An 18,339-nucleotide genomic window follows, 5' to 3' on the forward strand; every position below is an offset into this window, starting at 1 on the left:
TTATTTTTTTTATTAGTCAACTAACGATCAAATGAATTCATAGACCATTTTAAGATTAAAGTATGTCGGCGTATTCCTGCCGGTTAGAGGTCGATCACCACTTTTGAAATTTTAGGGATCAAATAGATACCGACCTCAAATTTTAAGGACAAAAATCATAAGGTTTGAAAAGTAATATAAAAATATTTATAAAAAAAGCCATAAACACTTAAAAATACTCTGTGAATAAGTATTTGTAGAGCTCTTTAAGCTGCTTGAAAAGGACTTTTTTCTTATACCAAATATCAAAATACTTTTGGAAACATATTCATTAGTAATAGTGATCACCTTACTCTTATTATTATTATTGTAAGGGTATCTCTCATAACTTATTATTATTTAAATATTAATTTAACAGAATTAATAGTTTATTATGGAAAAGAAATCAAAATTGAAGTGTAGAAAATTAACCTAATTGGAATAATGCCAAAAGTAGGAAAAACATTGTGAAGCACTACCCTGAGATTGAGGATTTTGCACATGTTATGTTCGTTGAGTGACTTTAATGTGGAGTAGGTCAACTTTTTAGTTGGATCAAGTGCTACAATAATATATTATCTTCACAATGGAGAAATTTTTTTTTTCCCTTAAAATTTTTATTATTATATTCTCTTAATTTGAGTTTTCGAACTTTAGGTAAGTTATCATCTTTTAAAAACGTTAAATATGGTCCTATTCTCTATTCCATTTCTTTAATTTTGCCCCGAATGTATTAGAAAGTGAAAATGTTACTAAATTAAATTCTTAGAACGTGAGCTTTTACCTAAGTAGACTTTTTATAGATTCTAATTACATATTTATAAGATTTACACTTTTGTTAGCTGGGTAAGAAAGTTTTTTTTTAAATTACCAAATTACCCATGTATATATATTTGATTAACAAAAATATTCTAGATGCAAAAATCTGGGAGGAAACTGTTCCCCACTCCAATCTTGAATCAATATTCTTCCCCCAAAGTTTATTCAGCCGCCACGCCACCTTCGTGTCCACCGCCAACATTCTTCACCAACGTCCCATATTTCGTGTTGATGGCGAGTTTTGGAGGTCTGTGTGCCCTTCAAAAGCGTAGGTTGCTGAAGGACAAATGAGTTTGCAACCAGAAAACTCGACACCGGTGCAGCGTCCGGCCTAATATACTATGACCATCAAGTTAGATATCGGAGTAAGAAAATAGGAGTAGATAGCTTAAGAGTTTAGTGACAGGTTTTTCAACTATTTGGTAGTGAAGGGGTCCTTCATTTTTATAGGTGCGTTCCCTTTTATAGGCACGAATGGCTACCCGTACAGTATTTTAGGTTACATGCCTGTATGCACACCCAACTTACATTGCTAACCGTTTGTGGTCCCGCGCCTCATTGTCATCCCTAGTGCTCGATACCTTGCTTAGATTTCTCCCTCAACATTTAGCCCTCTTTTGGAGCCAGGTCATCTCGCTTGGGAGGGACGGATCCAAAAGTGTTGACGCAGGTTCGAGCGTGAGCGAGTGACATGGCGGGGAGGTCATTCCCAAATCCATTATGGGGCTACTGGTTAGACTGGAATCATCATGGTGGACGCTTGTTCGTACAACCGCATTAATGAGGGGACACATGTTCAAACCCATTTCGTGGGGGTCGTGTCGCCTGTGCGCTGAACGAAGCGGTGGGCTATGCCGGTTTCAATTCTGAGTAGCCGTTGGGATCCGAAGTGACTGTTGGAAGGGTTTAAAATCCTGCCTCGAGGAACCATGGATTTTTATTTCATTTTCCTTCCTTTTTGCTCCTTTCGATTTCCTCTTCATCGAAGATCCAGTAATGGCTACTCGCAGAAGCGCTTCCTTTGGCGACGGTCGCTCGGTGGTGGTACACATTTCATCGACTACGACGGAGGCAGACGTGGAGAAGATCAGGATGACTTACCGTGTTCTCGACTACGTTCTTATACATTTGCCCTTGGAGGACAAGAGGATCGACTCCCCCTCCTGGGATGGGTGAGTTTTTACCTCAAGATGTTTGACAATGGGGTTAGGCTCCCTCCATCGTTGTTCGCTCGGTCCTTCTTGTCCTTTTGTCTGGCTGGCACCGGCTCAGCTTTTTCCTAACGTCTGGGGGATGATGATGGCTCTGGTCATCATTTGACCGAAACACAGCGAAGGCCAACAATTGACCTTGGGCTTGCGGAGCGCCCTTATGATGTTGAAGACAATTGCAGGCTTCCTGGGGTTCTATAGCTTTAACACTCATCATTGGGAGATATTGAAGCCTCCCATCTCCAACAAACATTTGAGTAACCGATGGTTTTTCGTTGGTGGGACGTGGTTGGCTACTGGCAAGCCAATTTGTGGTCGGGTTCCCAGCCACTTCGGGGAGAACAGTAAGTTTCCCATTCTTTGCTCTTGTCTTACCTTGTCTCCCTTTTGTCGTGGGTATAATTCAACATCTCAGATGATCTTTTCCTCCTTTTCAGCCTTGCCGAGTGGGGTCCCGCCTCTTTCCCTTGAGTCTACATTGATACTCTAGGAGATACGGGCACTCCCAGCCAACAAACGGGCTCCTTCAGTAATCATCACCAATGAAAAGCTATCGTTCCACAACCTCGCCGGAGATCTTGCCGGGCAGGTTCGGGCTGCGATCCTTATCCTGACCAGGCAGGTCCCTTGACTAGTGAGCATCCCGACCCCTTTTTCTCCCAGCGACGGAGTAATGCTCGACTTCTCAAAGTAATACTCGACGGTCACTCGGGGGACATCGATTAAATATGTCCAAGAATTTCTTAAATTGAGCATCAAGCGTTTTCTTTTGAAAACACCGAGGATAAGCTAAATTAATAGGAAGAGTAGGAAGAGTATAACTAGTAGGCTTTTCAACTTCGAGTGTCAGTGGTGCTTCCTTCCCTGGCTCCTTTGGATCGTCTTTTTATTGGTTCCTCAATTGCTTCCTGCACTGAGGAAAAAAACGATCCAAAGGAGTCAGAGAAGGAAGCACCACTGACACTCGAGGCTAAAAAGCCTACTAGTTCTACTCTTCCTACTTTTCCTATTAATTTACCTTTTCTTCAGCGTTTTCAAAAGAAAAGCTTTGATGCTCAATTTAAGAAATTCTTGGACATATTTAAAAAGCTTAATATTAATATTCCTTTTGCAGATGCACTTGAGGATTGCAGTGCAAGAATTCAACGAAAACTACCACCAAAACTCAAGGATCCAGGGAGTTTTTCTATTCCACGTAATCTTGGTAGTTATGGTTTTAAAGCTTTACGTGATTTTTGTGCCAGCATTAATTTAATTCCTTTATCTTTGTGCAAAAAATTAAATATTGGAGAAATTAAGCCGACCACTGTAATGATCCAATTAGTTGATAGATCGACTACAGATCCTTACGAAATCATTGAAAACGAGTTGATAAAAGTTGGCAAATTCATCCTTCCGATAGAGTTTTAAGTGATGAATATATAGCAGGATCACGATCGAGTTACCTGTGATTCTTGGAAGACCATTTATGGCAACTATGCAATTTTAATTGATTTAGAACAAAGGGAGCTCACCATTCGGATCCAAGACGATAAAGAAGTATTCAAGGCCACAAAGGACTCGGACCATCGAGCATAAACTCATAAAATGAAAAAGCCTACAAATGAAGAAGTCAATGGAGGAAACAATCAATTTCAACCTCCTTGAATAATTGACTTAAGCCCCATCTAGTTACCGACATTATAAAACGCTTATTGGGAGGCAACCGATATTTTTCTTCTTTAGTGTTCATTTCATCAGTATTATTCTTTGTTGTTTTTGGGACTTTATTAACTTGTTTTATTTTTATTTATTCTATTTATTTAATTATTTTTCTTTTTGTTACAGATAATTATTTAATTAAAAAAACGAAACACGCGCGTTGGGACGGACATCACAAGGTCGTAGTGTTGAGACGCTCAAAAGTGTCTTAACGCTACTGCAGGTTAAAATCTCGCCGTGACATGTTGAGACGCTCGAAATCTGGGACTTTAAATCCAAGATTTCTACTCATGGGGGAGCCCTAGCCGTTGCCCCCTACTTTTCTCCTCTCTTCTAAGTTTTCTCTCCTCTTCTCTCAATTTCTTCCAAATTTCTATTCCGTTCTTCCATATTCCCTCATACCCACTCTATTTTGCAGCAATATTTCAAATTCAAGGTGGGATGAAGACATTTTCGAGGTTCTTGAAGCTACATCTGTGGGTATTTATCTTCTTCACTCTTTGAGAATTTTTTTTTTCTGATTCGAACTCGATTTGGTGTTGTCCATTCTGAGGCCGAGTTTTCTTATAGGGCAGTTTCTTTCTCTACTCTCCTTTTTGGTTTCATTGTTCTGATTGTTTTTTATGTTTTCATTTTATTTACATTGGGACAACGTAAGTTTTAAGTTTAGGGGTGGGTTAAAGTAATTTTGGTCTGTAATAATTTGATGGGATGATAGGTTGCTATAATTCATGTATTCTGATTTCTTTTTGAATCTTTGAATTCTGATTGATACTCCAAAATATTTGGTATGTCATGAGTGCATCCTTGGGTTGATTCATTATGCATGAAAGAGATAAGCATGATCGTTTTTGTTAAAAATTTTATGATGTTATCTCATTGAAATTCTTGATTGAAAATCCACTTCACTTGATGCAATTTACACACCCAAGTCAGTTTTTTGAGCTTATGAGCAACCCATTACATCTTGATCTACTTAATTTCATTCTGGTGTAATCAAAATTAGCATGATTATTCTAGAACTTGCTTGTGAATGCATTTTATGACCACTTATTTGGATAGATGCTTTAATATCGTGATAAGGGCAATTTAGGCTTACCCTATGTTTGACTTCTAAAAAGCCCACCTTTCACTATATTTTTCTATAGTAAGCCAACTTTGAACCTAATTTCCTATTTTTCTTCTTGTTTTGCACACCATTTTGAAACCCTAAGGTCTTTTGATTGTTTTATCCTAAATGTTTCCCTATGGTCAAGACAAAGGAGAAAATATTGCACAATACTACATTAACTCCTATCCTTATGCAAAGTGTGTGTTGAAGAGAAGAAAAATGAGATGGTGATGAGCATTGAAAAAATTATCATTTGATGAATTATGCTATAAAATTTCAGCTTATAAAAAAAAGGCGCCATTTGGAGAGTATTGTTTCAAGAAAAAAAAAATAATAAATAAATAAAGTAAATCAATTTTAAAAAATAATTAGTACTCGAAGATATGGGTGGACAATTCAAGATGCTAGGAATACGATGTACTTTATGTTATTATGCAATTTAATATATGTGCTGTCTTGATTATTGAGCCTATGAATTTCCTCTTATCCCATTTTCACCTAAGCCCCGTTACAACCATTATTAAAGTCCCTTTGATTTTTGCAACTTATTCATCTAAACGTGGGGAAATTTGATTCATTTGCAAGCCTATGTAATAACATACTATGTTTGGTTTTGAGAGTAAAAAGAACCCTAAATCACATTGAGAGATTGGAGTGAATTCCTGTGAGGGTGTTATTGATGAGATGCTTGAGTTCTTTAAAAATTATATCTTATCATCGCTTATTTCTTGATTGTCATTTTGATTCATCTCGTAGATACATGATTAACTTTACTTGTATTTTTGGGTATTGAGAAGAAGGAAAAAAGGAGTAGAAAGGGGAATTGGTATAATGAATAAGATGCGTGAGCATGACTTTGGAGAATTTACTATGAAAAATGTGCACCCATATTTATCCTTAATTAATTGATATGAGATTGCTATATTTTATAGGACAAGCAAAAGGTTAAGTTTGGGGGTGTTAATAGCCCTCGATAAGGGCTATATTTTATAGTTATTGTAATGGAATTAATTGTTAGTTTTCGTTTCTTTATGATAAATTCACGTGCATAAATGTTATTTTGTAGAAAAAAGGTATCAAGAAGAATCGAGACATCAAATTGATCAAATAGAGTGAAAGGTAATAGTCCGAGCAAGTTGAGAAGGCCTCACAACGTAATTTAGAGCTAGAAGACCCGAGGGGGGGGGTAGCGTTGAGATGCTACCAGAGTGTCTCAACGCTTAAATGTCACAGCCAGCCGACTGACCAGCAAGGGTAGTGTTGAGACGCTACCTCAGAGCGTCTCAATGCTACGACGATGTTGAAGCGGGTTTATTAACGCTTCACGTCGTAGCATCTCAATGCAATTCATAGCGTCTCGATGCTACGACGCCTGGATCGGTTTCTTTTTAGTATTTAGGGCATAACGTTGAGACGCTGTCTTGAATTTTTCTATAAAATAAAGCCTTCGCAAATCAAAAGAGGGGGGAGACCAGAGGGAAAAGGGTAGAGTATTTCGAGGAAGAAGTCGAGTTTGAAGATTGATCCTGGAGATTGAGTTGGGGACGATCAATCGACACGACAAATTCATTTTCTGTCTCTTTTTCTATTATTTTGCTAGTTTAATCATGAACACGAGTAGCTAAATTTCATTGTCTTAGGGATTGATGTAGCCATTGACGTTTATGGATTGATTGTTTAATTTTTTTGATTGAATGCATTTGTTTATTCTATTTATGTTTCTCTTTGCTTTATGCGTTTCATCTCAAATTAATTGATCTTAGACTTGCAATCTTACACTCCACAGAGATGGTTGAGAGTTGAGAACTGGGATTCATAACTGAAGGGGTTTTAAGATCAAGAGATTTAGAATTCTTTTAGAGGCAGTTAAGAGACTTGTTTATTGTAGCATTTACTTGTTGCAAAACTAGATAGGGATATTGGTTTCGTAATTTAGTAAGGAGATTTGGCTTGTGCTCGGGAGAGGCAGTTGAGATTTGAGAGTTCCTGGCCTATAGAATTGATAACCTATTCAATCTTGAATAATTAAATAATTGTTCCATAGATTCAATCGGTGAAATCTATTCTCTAAGATAGTTATTTCCGTTGAATTTACATTCTTTAATAGTTTATTAGTTTATGTTAACTTGTCTTGATCATATTACAATATTTCAATTTTATTTTCTAAATAGAATTGGGCAAAAGTATCTGTGGTTCTTAAGTGATCTAAAAATCCAACCCTGAGGACAATATCGATATCTACTTACTAAGTATATTAAAACTTGACCCATACACTTGCGGTCGTAGTTAGCAATTTCTGCTACAAGGATTGATTCTAGCTCATTTGTAAATGTGCTTTCGAGATGTCCTCCATCACGTGAGGAAGCGGCGCCGCCAGGGCTTCAAACTCTTTTCAATATTCTTCCATCGTTTCTTCTTGCTTTATGGCGAGAAACCAAGCACATAAACTGCGATCTTGTGACGGTCTGAAACGATTGAATAGTAATAGTCTTTACTTGAGGTTGTGCCACCCTTTGAATGGTTGCCGCCCCTCATCAAATTGATACCACGGTAAGACTACCCCGTCGAAGCTTACCACCATCAGGGTCACTGTTAAAGATTGAAGAATTCTTTAACCTTAATCTTTCTGTAGGATAGAATGGTCATGATGGAGGATGAGAGAAAATGAAGACAGAAGAATCAAGTGGTTCAGCTTAATTAAAGCCTACGTCCACAGAAGAAGAGCAGATGATTCATTCACTATGTTCTTGGAAAAGAAAGTTTTACAAAGATGATGACTGAAACTACATGGAAAAGTGGTATTTATATCTTATATCTTTTACAACAGAATTATTAACTTTAGCTGATTTACCCAGATTTCTGTTGGTTTCAACACGGTAACAAACCCACAAATATCCACCTTTGAAATTGACAGAAAGTGACGACGCTCTGCCCTAAGAATTGTTCACCCTTTTTCAGGCATGGTAATACCAGTCAGCTTTAGGCAGTACTCAAATTTCGCTTGTACGACTGGTTTAGTAAGCATGTCTGCAGCATTTTCAGATGTATGAACTTTAACTATTTAAACGGTACTCAAATTTCCATTTCTCAATTTGTTCTCTAACATAATGAAATTTTATGTCTATGCGTTTTGTTCTATTGTGAAATTGTTGATTCTTTGTTAAGTATATTGCACTTTGATTATCACAATAGATCTTTACCTGTTGTTGTTCATGTCCGAAGTCCTAGTCCTTTGAACCACACGACTTCTTTTACTGCTTCTGATAAGGCTATAAATTCGGCCTCTGTTGTGGATAGGGCTACAACTGGTTGTAAATTTGACTTCCAACTCACTATATTTCCATCAACTAGGAATAGATAACCTGATAATGATCTTCTGTTATCTAGCTCTCCTGCGAAATCAGAATCTACATATCGTTGAAGCTAAGGAAGTGATTCTCTTGGTCTTTTATACATTAGACCTGTAGTTGAAGTGCCCTTTAGATATCTTAGCACCCATTTCACTGCTTCCCAGGGTCTTTTACTTGGATTTGACATGAACCTGCTGATTATACTTGTTGCATATGCATTGAACATACCATCAAGTACATTATACTACCAATAGCACTAGAATAGGGAATAGTTCTCATGTAACTAGTATGTTCAAAGTCATCTTCTGTTGGTGAGTTTATATTCGAGAGTTTAAAATGTTGAGCAATTGAGGTCTTAACTGATTTGGCTTCGTCCATTTTAAATTTTCTTATAACTCTTTTTACAGTAAGAGGATTGGCTAATGAATATCTCTCCTTCAGCTATCCTTCTTGAAACATCCATTCCTAGGATTCTACTTGCTTCTCCCAAATCTTTCATGTCAAACTCTCATTTCAAACATTGTTTTACAAGATTTGTTTCTTCTCGATCATTTCCAGCTAAGAGCATATTATCAACCTATAGAAGAAGATATATGCTGATTTTATTAATTGTTGTTTTGGAGTAGAGACAACTATCAAAATAGCTTATGTTAAAGCCTATATTGATTATGAACTCACCAAATCTGTTATACCAGCACCTCGGAGCTTGTTTTAAACCGTAAGGGGATTTATTTAATAAACATACCTGTTCCTCTCTCCCTTTTACTTGATATCCTTCTGGTTGCTTTAGGTAAATTATTTCTTCAAGGTGTCCATGAAGAAATGCTGTTTTTACGTCTAATTGATCAAGTTCTTGACCTCTTTGTGCCACCAAAGCAAGTAGAACTCTAATAGATGTGTGCTTCACAATAGGAGAGAAAAATTCTGAGTAATCGATTCCCTCTCTTTGTGTAAACCCTTTGGCTACCAATCTTGCCTTGTACCTTGGCTTTTGAACACCAGGAAGCCCTTCTTTATACTTGTAGACCCACTTCGAGGATATGACCTTTTGGCATTTTGGGAGAGGTACTAAAGTCCATGTTCTGTTTATTTCAAGAGATGTCATTTCTTCGTTCATTGCATTTATCCAATTTTCTGCATTTGGACTGTCTATAGCTTCCTGAAAACTTAGTGGTTCATTATCATTAAATGAATGAGCTACACTTAGAGCTACAGCCATTGTGTTACTCTCTGCATACCTACTGGGACGTACAATTTTTCTTCTTTGCCTATCTCTTGCTAGAGAATAACCTGTCAAATCAGTCTGCAATTGAGAAGTTTCTATTACCTCAGTTAGTGGTTGAGAAGTTTCTCCATGTTCATCAATATCCTCTTCTTGTGTTTCTTGTATTGAACTTTCAAGATTTTTCTTAAAGCTGGAAGCTCCACCTCAATTATTGAGTTCTGATTCAAACTTGCTAGTTTTGATGGTTGTTGATACATGAACATCTCTTCTTCTCGAAAAATTACATCTCTACTATTTATGCATATTTTATCTGTTGGATGCCAAAGCCTATATCCTTTTACTCCTTCTGAAAATCCAACAAACATGCATCTGATAGCTCTTGGCTTTAGTTTTCCCTGATTTATATGACATAACCAACACAACCAATCACTTTAAGATTATCTAGATTTGGAGGTTGTTTAGTCCATTTTTCTTCAGGTGTTAGGAATTGATTTGCTGTGTGTGGACACCTATTGATAGTATGAACAGCATAGGAAGCTGCTTCTCCCAAAATCTTTCTGGTAGGTTTGCATCTGACAAAAGACATCTCACACGTTCCATTATAGTTCGGTTTAGTCTTTCAGCTACCTCATTTTGTTGGAGATTATTCCTTACGTTTTATGTCTTTTTATTCTAGTTGTTTTATAGAAAAAGTTGAATTCTTATCCACAAAATTCAAGTCCATTGTCAGTTCTCAAGTATTTTATTGACCTTGACATGCGATTTTTTCAATCATTTTCTTCCATTCTTTGAATTTTTCAAGTACCTGGTCGTTGGTTTTTAAGAAATAGATCCAAGTCTTCCTAGAAAAATCATCAACAAGAGTTAGAAAGTACCTTGAACCACTTAGAGATTGTGTTTGTGCAGGCCCCCATAAATCGGAGTGTATGTAGTCAAGAATGCCTTTTGTAACATGCTCACTCTTTTGATAACTTTGTTTCTTTGCCTTCCCCATAAAGCAGTGCTCACAGAAACTCATTTCTTTAGATATACCAATGGGCAAAATGCCCTGTTTTTCAAGTTCTAGGAGACCTTTAGTACTTATATGTGCTAATCTTCCATGCCAAAGATCCCCATTTGAACATGTTGATTATGTTATTAATGCAGCACCAGGAGAATCAATATCTTTGACCACATACAACCCATTCACTTTTTCTCCAACCAACACAATTCTGGAATTTTTTCTTACCTCAAGTGTACCATCATGTCCACTGTATTCACAGCCTATAGAGTCGAGCATTCCTAAAGATATTAGATTTCTTTTTAGGTTTGGCACATGCCTAACGTTCTGAAGGAGCTTCAAAGATCCATATTTTATTTTAATGATATTGACCCAATACCAATTACCTTTCAGATGTCATTGTTACCCATGTAAACAGAACCACCATCCCATTCTTGGTAACTTTCACCAAGTCCTTGATGGTGTCATATGGTATGAACAGCCAGAATCTAGCAACCAATCATTATTTTCTCGAGTATTACTTGAATGAGCACGATTATCTGTTGCTGCCAAAACATCCGAATAAGTAACAACATTTTCTCCTACAGAGGCTTCAGCAGGCTGTGATTTCTTGTTCTTCAAGTTTTGCTTCTTTTTAAGAAAATAACAATCTCTTTTCAGGTGACCCTTCTTGTGGCAATAGCTGCATCTGATTTCTTGTTTACCTTTCTCCCCACTTTGGTATTTAGTATCTTTCCAATTGTTCTTATTTCTGCCTTTTGCAAAATGTCCTTCAGCACTCACATTCTCTTTTCTTGAAGCTTGAAGCTTGAAGTTCGAGTTCTTTGGTCTTTACGGCTGAAATTATTGCATAATTTGTTACTGATACTCTTTCATACTTCAATGCTGTTTTTACATCTTTGTAAGCCTCTGGTAGTGAACAAAGTATCAAGCTTATTCCAAATGTCATATGCAGAGGTGAGATCTAATACCTGTCTTAGTATGCTGTCACTAAGATTCAAGATAATGGTTCCATATGCAATCTCTTCCATTTTTTCTTTTTCTTTTGCAGTCATCGACTGGGGCAATTACGCTGGATCAAGGATGGCTTTAGACGCCTTCTGTTGACCAAGAACAACTTCGATTTTGGCTTTCCATAATTCGAAATCGCCTTTTCCATCGAACTTCTCTATTTCAAATCTTGCAACCGTTATCTCTCTTGTTTCTGCTTCTAGACGAAAGATCTTCTAACCAACCGTGAGCTCTGATACCACTTTGTTAAAGATTGAAGAATTCTTTAACCTTAATCTTTCTGTTCGCAGAATAGAATGGTGATGGAGGATGAGAATAGAATGGTGATGGAGGATGAGAGAAAATGAAGACAGAAGAATTAAGTGGTTCAGCTTAATTAAAGCCTACGTCCACTAAAGAAGAGCAGATGATTTATTCACTATGTTCTTGAAGAAATTTTTACAATGATGAAGACTGAAGCTACATGCAAAAGAGGTATTTATATCTTATACCTTTTTGAACAAAACTATTAACTTTAGCTGATTGATCCAGATTTCTGTTGGTTTCAACACGGTAAAAAACCCACATTCACCTTTTCCTCGTCCATAAGCTAGTGAATATCAAAGTACCTATCGGCTCGGAAAAGCCACGCATCGAGGTCTTCACTAGAGAAAATTGGCATTTCCAATTTCTTGAATTTGTTGCGATTAAAGGACCCCATTTCTATCTTGCTTGTTTGAGCGTCCCTTTCATTCCCCTATTTTTGGAACAAAGAGTCCACTGTTTCTTACGGTTGTTTATGTTTTTGTGTACCTCAATCTGAGCGCGAGGACGCGTTTACTCCTCTTTTCTCGATTGAAACTTCGTTTTTTATCCACGCTAAGATTTTTTGTGTTTCTCCTTGTTGACCTTCGAACTTCGCAGCAATATCTGAGACTATTTGTGCTAGCTGGTTTATCGCCCGTTCCAGTGTTGATAACTTCGCTACATCATTGATGGCGCCTAACTATCTACCTGTCTCTCCCATTCTTTCTTCTAACTTTTTTGAGCCATTTTTCTCAAGTTTCCTTGGTCGAACTGCCTTGATACCAATTTGTAAGAAAATCTTACAAGCAAACTGATATTCAAGAGGAGATGAGCTTGGTTCTCTCCCTATCCCAAGACTTCTCAAAATGAACAAAGCATACCCTTGCACAAAAGATCTCAAAAGCATATAAGCAACAAACAAAATAACTTGAGGGGATGAATTCCCCTCTTTGCCCCTCCTTCTATAAGTATTAACTATTGGGGTCTTACATGGACATTTGGAAAATATTAAGTATAATTTGACTCCAAGACATCTATACATTTTAACTATTTACCCTACAAATATTAAAATCAAAAAAGAAAAAAAAAACAACTGTTTATTAGACCTAGTATTATTTTTTAAATTCCGTGTATAATGTTTTTGGCTTAATTTTATTCATGGAACTTGTGTTTAAAAAAAAAAAAAATTGTATTTGTGGAACTTGTGTTTAAAGAAAAATTTACGTTCTCGTTCCTTGGTTTCCTTCCCTTGAAGCAAACGAGGCCTAACTTTATTTCATTGATGGAAGTAAGAACTTTTATGTTTTGTTTTAAAAGTTCTCTTTTCTTAAAACTATTAATTTTTTTTTTTTTGATTCAGATGGGTTTTTGAAATCTATTTTTTTTTCTTTAATGTGATTTATTTTAATTCTAGACAACAGTTATTATTTTAATTTTGAAAAAAAGTAATGTAATAATTAGAGCATAAACCATAATTATTTGGGACATGTTTGGGTGGACTAATGTATTAAAAAATTTAAATAAGATCTTTTTATAAAAAAATTGCTTAAATTTGTTAATAAAAAACTGGCGTATCATTAAACTATTGTTTTATTAACAAATTTGGACACAAACACGATATTATTATAATATCATTAAACTATTGTTTTATTAACAAATTTGGACACAAACACGATATTATTATAATATTTGACCGATGAAATAGAAATTGTTAGTTGCATATGAAACTAGCTAGTACAAAAGAAAGAGAGACACTCTGAAGAAATAAATTTTTATTAAGAAGATACAAATATGACACTCTCAAAGAAACTATCTCACACTATTCTTCATTACTACACTACTTATCTAACTTACCTAACATTCTAACTGTTGGGTTTGTAAGGAGTATAAATAAAGTCCCACGTTGTTAGGGACTTTGTTTGCACTCCTTACGAACCCAATACTAATTTGCTTCTAATATCTGATAATACAGCTCCTTAGACAAGAGATCTTTAGTTGAATCTTACATGTAAATATTTCTTTAGTAAATCTCAACAAAATCTTTTCTTTTATATATGTGTATATTTTTCAAGAATAGACAAGATATAGGTAGATCCTTCATGAACGCACACTACTAAAATGTGACCTGAAGACGAATAATTACTCTGCACAAATTATTTGCAAATTACAACGATTGTCTTAGAAAGGTACCATGCATAACTTCAATAGATGAAGAACCTTTTGAACTATTCGGAAGTTATATAAACATTTGCTCTCAACAAAATTAAAGATATAAAGAAGGTATAAAAAGAGAATTATGGAGAGAGAGAAACTCGAAGGTAGGATGAATTTTTTATTTATTTATTTATATTTATTTTTAATTAATTAATTAATTAATTAATTAATTAATTTTTTTTGCAAAGGGGAAAGTTAGGATAGTTTGAAAGGAAGAACTAAGCAACTATCTATTCTACCAATTATTTCATACGTATATATCTCTTTTCCTCCACTTTCTTATCCACCTTCAATAATTTTAACAGGTCTTTAAACTTTCAAGATAATGCTTATTTAGTTTTTTTTTTTGAATGAGATAATGCGTATTTAGTTGATAGCTTATTTAGTTTTTTTTTTTTTTTTTGAACATATATTCTCTTCGTTAAGCAACCGACCAAAGAACTGTTCACCAAGAATAAAACTTGAAGCCAGCTGCAAATTCTTCATCAGGCTTCAAAGTCGAAGAATTTCACAAGTTACAAGCCGAAGAACTTCAACAAGTTGTAAAGCTGAAGAACTTCACAAGCTACAAGTTGAAGAACTTCAACAAGCTGAAAAGCTGAAGAACTTCACAATTGCAAAACTGAAGACTTCAAGGATTATTCAATAAGCTCAAAGCCGAAGACTTCACAAAATCTTCATTAAACTACAAGTTAAAGAAACTTCATCAACAAATCGAAGTCTTCAACAAACTCAAAGTTAAAGACTTCAAAAATCATTCGACAAGCAGCAGAGACATCAACCTCATTGATTTAAGAACAAGCGCACAAGCTCTTAAATTAAAGTTTGCATTCGAGAGAATTAATCAAATCGAATTAATCAGAGGATTATATATTAGAGATTGTACACTACATACATAAATACAAAACAGTATTAAAAGTTTATTTTGTCAATTTAGAATATCGAAACTATAAAAAATATCTAAATATGTTACTCGATAGACTTGTAGAGCTAAATTTGAAGGTTCAGAAGATCCCAATGATTAGACTAAATTTGTAATTCAATAAACTCTATATTAACAAGTTGCATTAAATATATATACACATATTTTTTAAAAATACAACTTAAAATCCCACAACAAAAACTTTATTCCAATGGTCTTAAAACTTGAAATCAAGATTGTGAGTCACGAGTGAGTGGTAAGAAGTCCATCATTTGCAGCTACCAAGCGGCGCGCCACACAAACACTTGTTATGAAAATACGAATAGACATCAAAGCTCTGCAACTGCCCTCCCACCGGAATCTCACCGCACAGCCTATTATAACTCACATTCATAAACTGAAAACTCAGCTTCGTCATCTCCGGCGGAATCCCCCCAAAGATCTTGTTATGATTCAGATCCAGCGAAGTCAGGCTCTGCGGAAACACAACCGCCGATAAATTAAACTCCAGCAGATTCCTCGACAAATTCACGATCTGGGTCGTCTTGTTCCCGCCGAAAATCATGGAGGCGTCGCCTTGGAGCTTGTTTCTGGACAGATCAATGACATTGAAGTCAATTCCGGCCAGGGAAGTTGGGATTTCGCCGGAGAGTTGGTTGTGGGAGAGATAAAGGTACGGAATTTGTCCCTTGAAGTATCCGAAGGAGTGTGGGATTTGGCCTGTTAACTTGTTGCGGTCCAAGTGGAGAGCGCCTAGGCGCTGGAGGTCAGCGAGGGAGCGCGGGATGGGCCCGGTGAGATTGTTGAAGGAGAGATTGAGGAGGGTGAGATTGGAGAGGGAGCCGAGGAACGGCGGGACCGGACCGGAGAGATTGTTCCAGCTGAGGTCGAGGAATTTAAGGTTGTGGAGATTAGCGATGGCGCGTTGGATGGGACCGGAGAGATTGGAGAGCTTGTGGAGCATGAGGGTTTCTAGAGATGGGAGATCGCCGACCTCCGGTGGGATTTGGCCGGAGAGCTCGCCGGCGAGGATGGTGAGGGCGGTGATCCGGTGGGTGGTGGGGTGGCACTGGACACAGTACCAGTCACAGCAGTCGAGTTTTGGGTCCCATGAGGAGAGGATGTAGGGATTGTTGAAGGATTTTTTGATTTTGAGGAGGACTTTTTTGTCATTTGGGTTGCAGAGTTCTGCCAAGGAAATGGTGAAGAAGAAGAAGAGGGTGAGGAATGGGAGCTTGAGAGCCATGGATTTGGAGTTGAAGACAGCTGACTGGTGAGGGTGATATGTGGATGGATAAACTTGAAAGTCAAAGGGGGAAAGAATAAAGATAGGGTTGCATTTGAAGTTCTTTTTAATGGGGTGCAGAGGTTTTTTGTCAAGGAGTGGGGATGGGTAAAAATGATGCCACTATCATTGAAGACTGCAAGTAAAGTCAATAGTTGCGGCTGCAGCTGTGATGCATTTCAATATAGATATCAAAACAATAGAGTGGCTTGATTTTCCATTCAAAATGTGACTCATCCAATCTCGAACGCGCATCTCGACTAGTCTCATAAAGTATCGTCTGATCTTACAATATTGAACGTGAATTAATTTCTAAGATAAGTGGTGTTGGGATTGATAGAGTCAAATCACAATGGAAGCGGAAAAGAAATTGACGAAGAAAGCATGGAAAAATGCAAGGGAGCTGCATGGGCACACTACTTGAGGAGGCAGCGTTCGTACGCCACATCAGAGCGTCTCAACGCTGCGAAAGCGGGAGGATCACGTTGCACGAATCAAAGCGTTGAGACGGGACAACATCTCATTACTGTCGCAAAGAGGCGCGCGTTGGGCCTTCCATCCGTAGCGTTGAAACGCTAAGGACAACATCTCAACGCTACTACAATGTATTATAATACACATCATTCTGTTAGGGTCTGAGTTAGCCAAAATTGAGAGGTCTTTTCTGTGGCGTTTTGAGGCAGCGGCTCGAGGGTATTGGCAACAGAAGGGCAAGTTGATATCACTGTGATTGGGTAATTTATTCTCGATTATTTTAGTGTGTTTTCATTTATGTACCTAAATATAGTGTTTAGAATACTAAAAGCTAGAGTGCTTTTGTTGGGACCTGTAGAGGGTGAATATCTAGGGGAGATATTTGAGTGCTTGCTTGTATTCAATAATTTTCATATTAGTGGAACCCGTATCTGAGCGGAAGACTGGACGTAGCCATTGATGGGTGAATCAGTATAATTCTTTGTGTTGTTATGTCTTTACCTATTTTCTCATATATTGTTGATTGGCTGTTTGTCTGGATATAACTGTGGAAGGGAAAATTATGGAATTCCTAAATTTTCCAACGGATGATAATCATGGAGTTTGAATTGACACTACTAAACTTTTGCTTTTGTTCTTCTATAATTTTAAAATTACCTCATCATTGAATCCAGAGATTTTCCTTTAATCAATTACTTGAATCATCTATATCGGCTCATAATCGGCGTAAGTTTTGGAAAAAAAGATATAAGTCCAATAGAAAAAAAAATAGACCAATCGATCTTTCCGCTGCAAACACGATCTATTTGATTTTTTTGATTTTTCGCATGTTTAAAAGCATAAATAGATAAGTAAGTGACAATAATAAAAGAAATAAAAATAGAAAGTTTAACAAGGATTATAGTGATTCATCATAATTTAGGGACTACGTTTAGTCTTATGCAAAATTAGATTCTTACTATGTATTTGGAGATTACCATAAACTTCTCTCCCGATATCTCACTGGCTTGATTGCTTCTAAATATATCAACAATAGTTGTCTAGAATTACACAATAAGAAACACCCTCACCATATCTACTAGGTACAAAAATTTCTCTATTCCACAAACACTCAATTCCCTTTTGGAATTTGTATAAATAAAACTTAACAAAAAAGTTATATTTATATGAAGCAATATCTTAATCTTTAGATGAATAAACAGTAGTATTGAAAATTATTTTCCTCATAGGACATGAGCCGTCTGTATTGGCTTCGTTTCTCAACAATATTAAGATTGCTAGAGGTGTAAACAAAGTCCCACGTTGACTGAGAGAGCAGTCTATGAAACATAAATGGAAACAATTATCTCAATTAGTATGAGGACTTTGGTAAAACTCATCAAGTTGTATTGGGGTTGGAAATTCAACAAGAGGACGATACTTAAATTGCAGAGAGTCGGTCTAACCCGAATTGAAATTGACAAAACGTGTATCAATTTTTACTATAAACTTTCAATTTCATGAGATTAGAGCTTAAACGTATACAAATTGTACAACTTTCCATACCCATTACCATTAGGATGGGCGTATACTAAGTTTCTAATTTTGCAATTCCGTTTACCCCCAAACCCAAGAAATCAGTAACTAATTGAAATGATCTGATTCATTGTTCCAACTTTGTTCTGCACAATGGGCAAGAATTGTTCTTGTTCAACCATGAGAGGATGCATGATT

The 18,339-nt window shown here is 36.5% G+C and overlaps 1 protein-coding gene and 1 long non-coding RNA gene across 13 annotated transcripts; one reads left to right on the forward strand and one right to left on the reverse strand.

The window, feature by feature from the left end:
- Window positions 1-3,887: 3,887 nt before the first annotated feature.
- On the forward strand, window positions 3,888-14,877 carry LOC111019537 (uncharacterized). 12 transcript variants are annotated; one of them, XR_015792607.1, is made up of 7 exons: window positions 3,906-4,229; window positions 5,927-7,410; window positions 7,493-7,658; window positions 7,819-7,928; window positions 11,342-11,392; window positions 11,487-11,920; window positions 14,372-14,877. It is a non-coding gene; the product is annotated as an uncharacterized LOC111019537 (long non-coding RNA). The 12 variants fall into 12 exon arrangements; XR_015792611.1 differs by having other exon boundaries at window positions 7,819-7,904; XR_015792598.1 differs by having other exon boundaries at window positions 3,888-4,229; window positions 7,775-11,392.
- Window positions 14,878-14,955: 78 nt separating this feature from the next.
- Window positions 14,956-16,168, reverse strand: LOC111019570 (polygalacturonase inhibitor-like). The gene has a single exon (XM_022295964.2). It carries the CDS (start codon window positions 16,111-16,113, stop codon window positions 15,136-15,138), a length of 978 nt encoding a protein of 325 aa, XP_022151656.2. The 5' UTR covers window positions 16,114-16,168; the 3' UTR covers window positions 14,956-15,135.
- Window positions 16,169-18,339: the final 2,171 nt, after the last annotated feature.

This window comes from Momordica charantia (assembly GCF_013281855.1).
Source record: "Momordica charantia cultivar OHB3-1 chromosome 1 unlocalized genomic scaffold, Mcharantia_2.0 BLBB01000001.1, whole genome shotgun sequence".
Classification (NCBI taxonomy): Eukaryota; Viridiplantae; Streptophyta; class Magnoliopsida; order Cucurbitales; family Cucurbitaceae; genus Momordica; species Momordica charantia.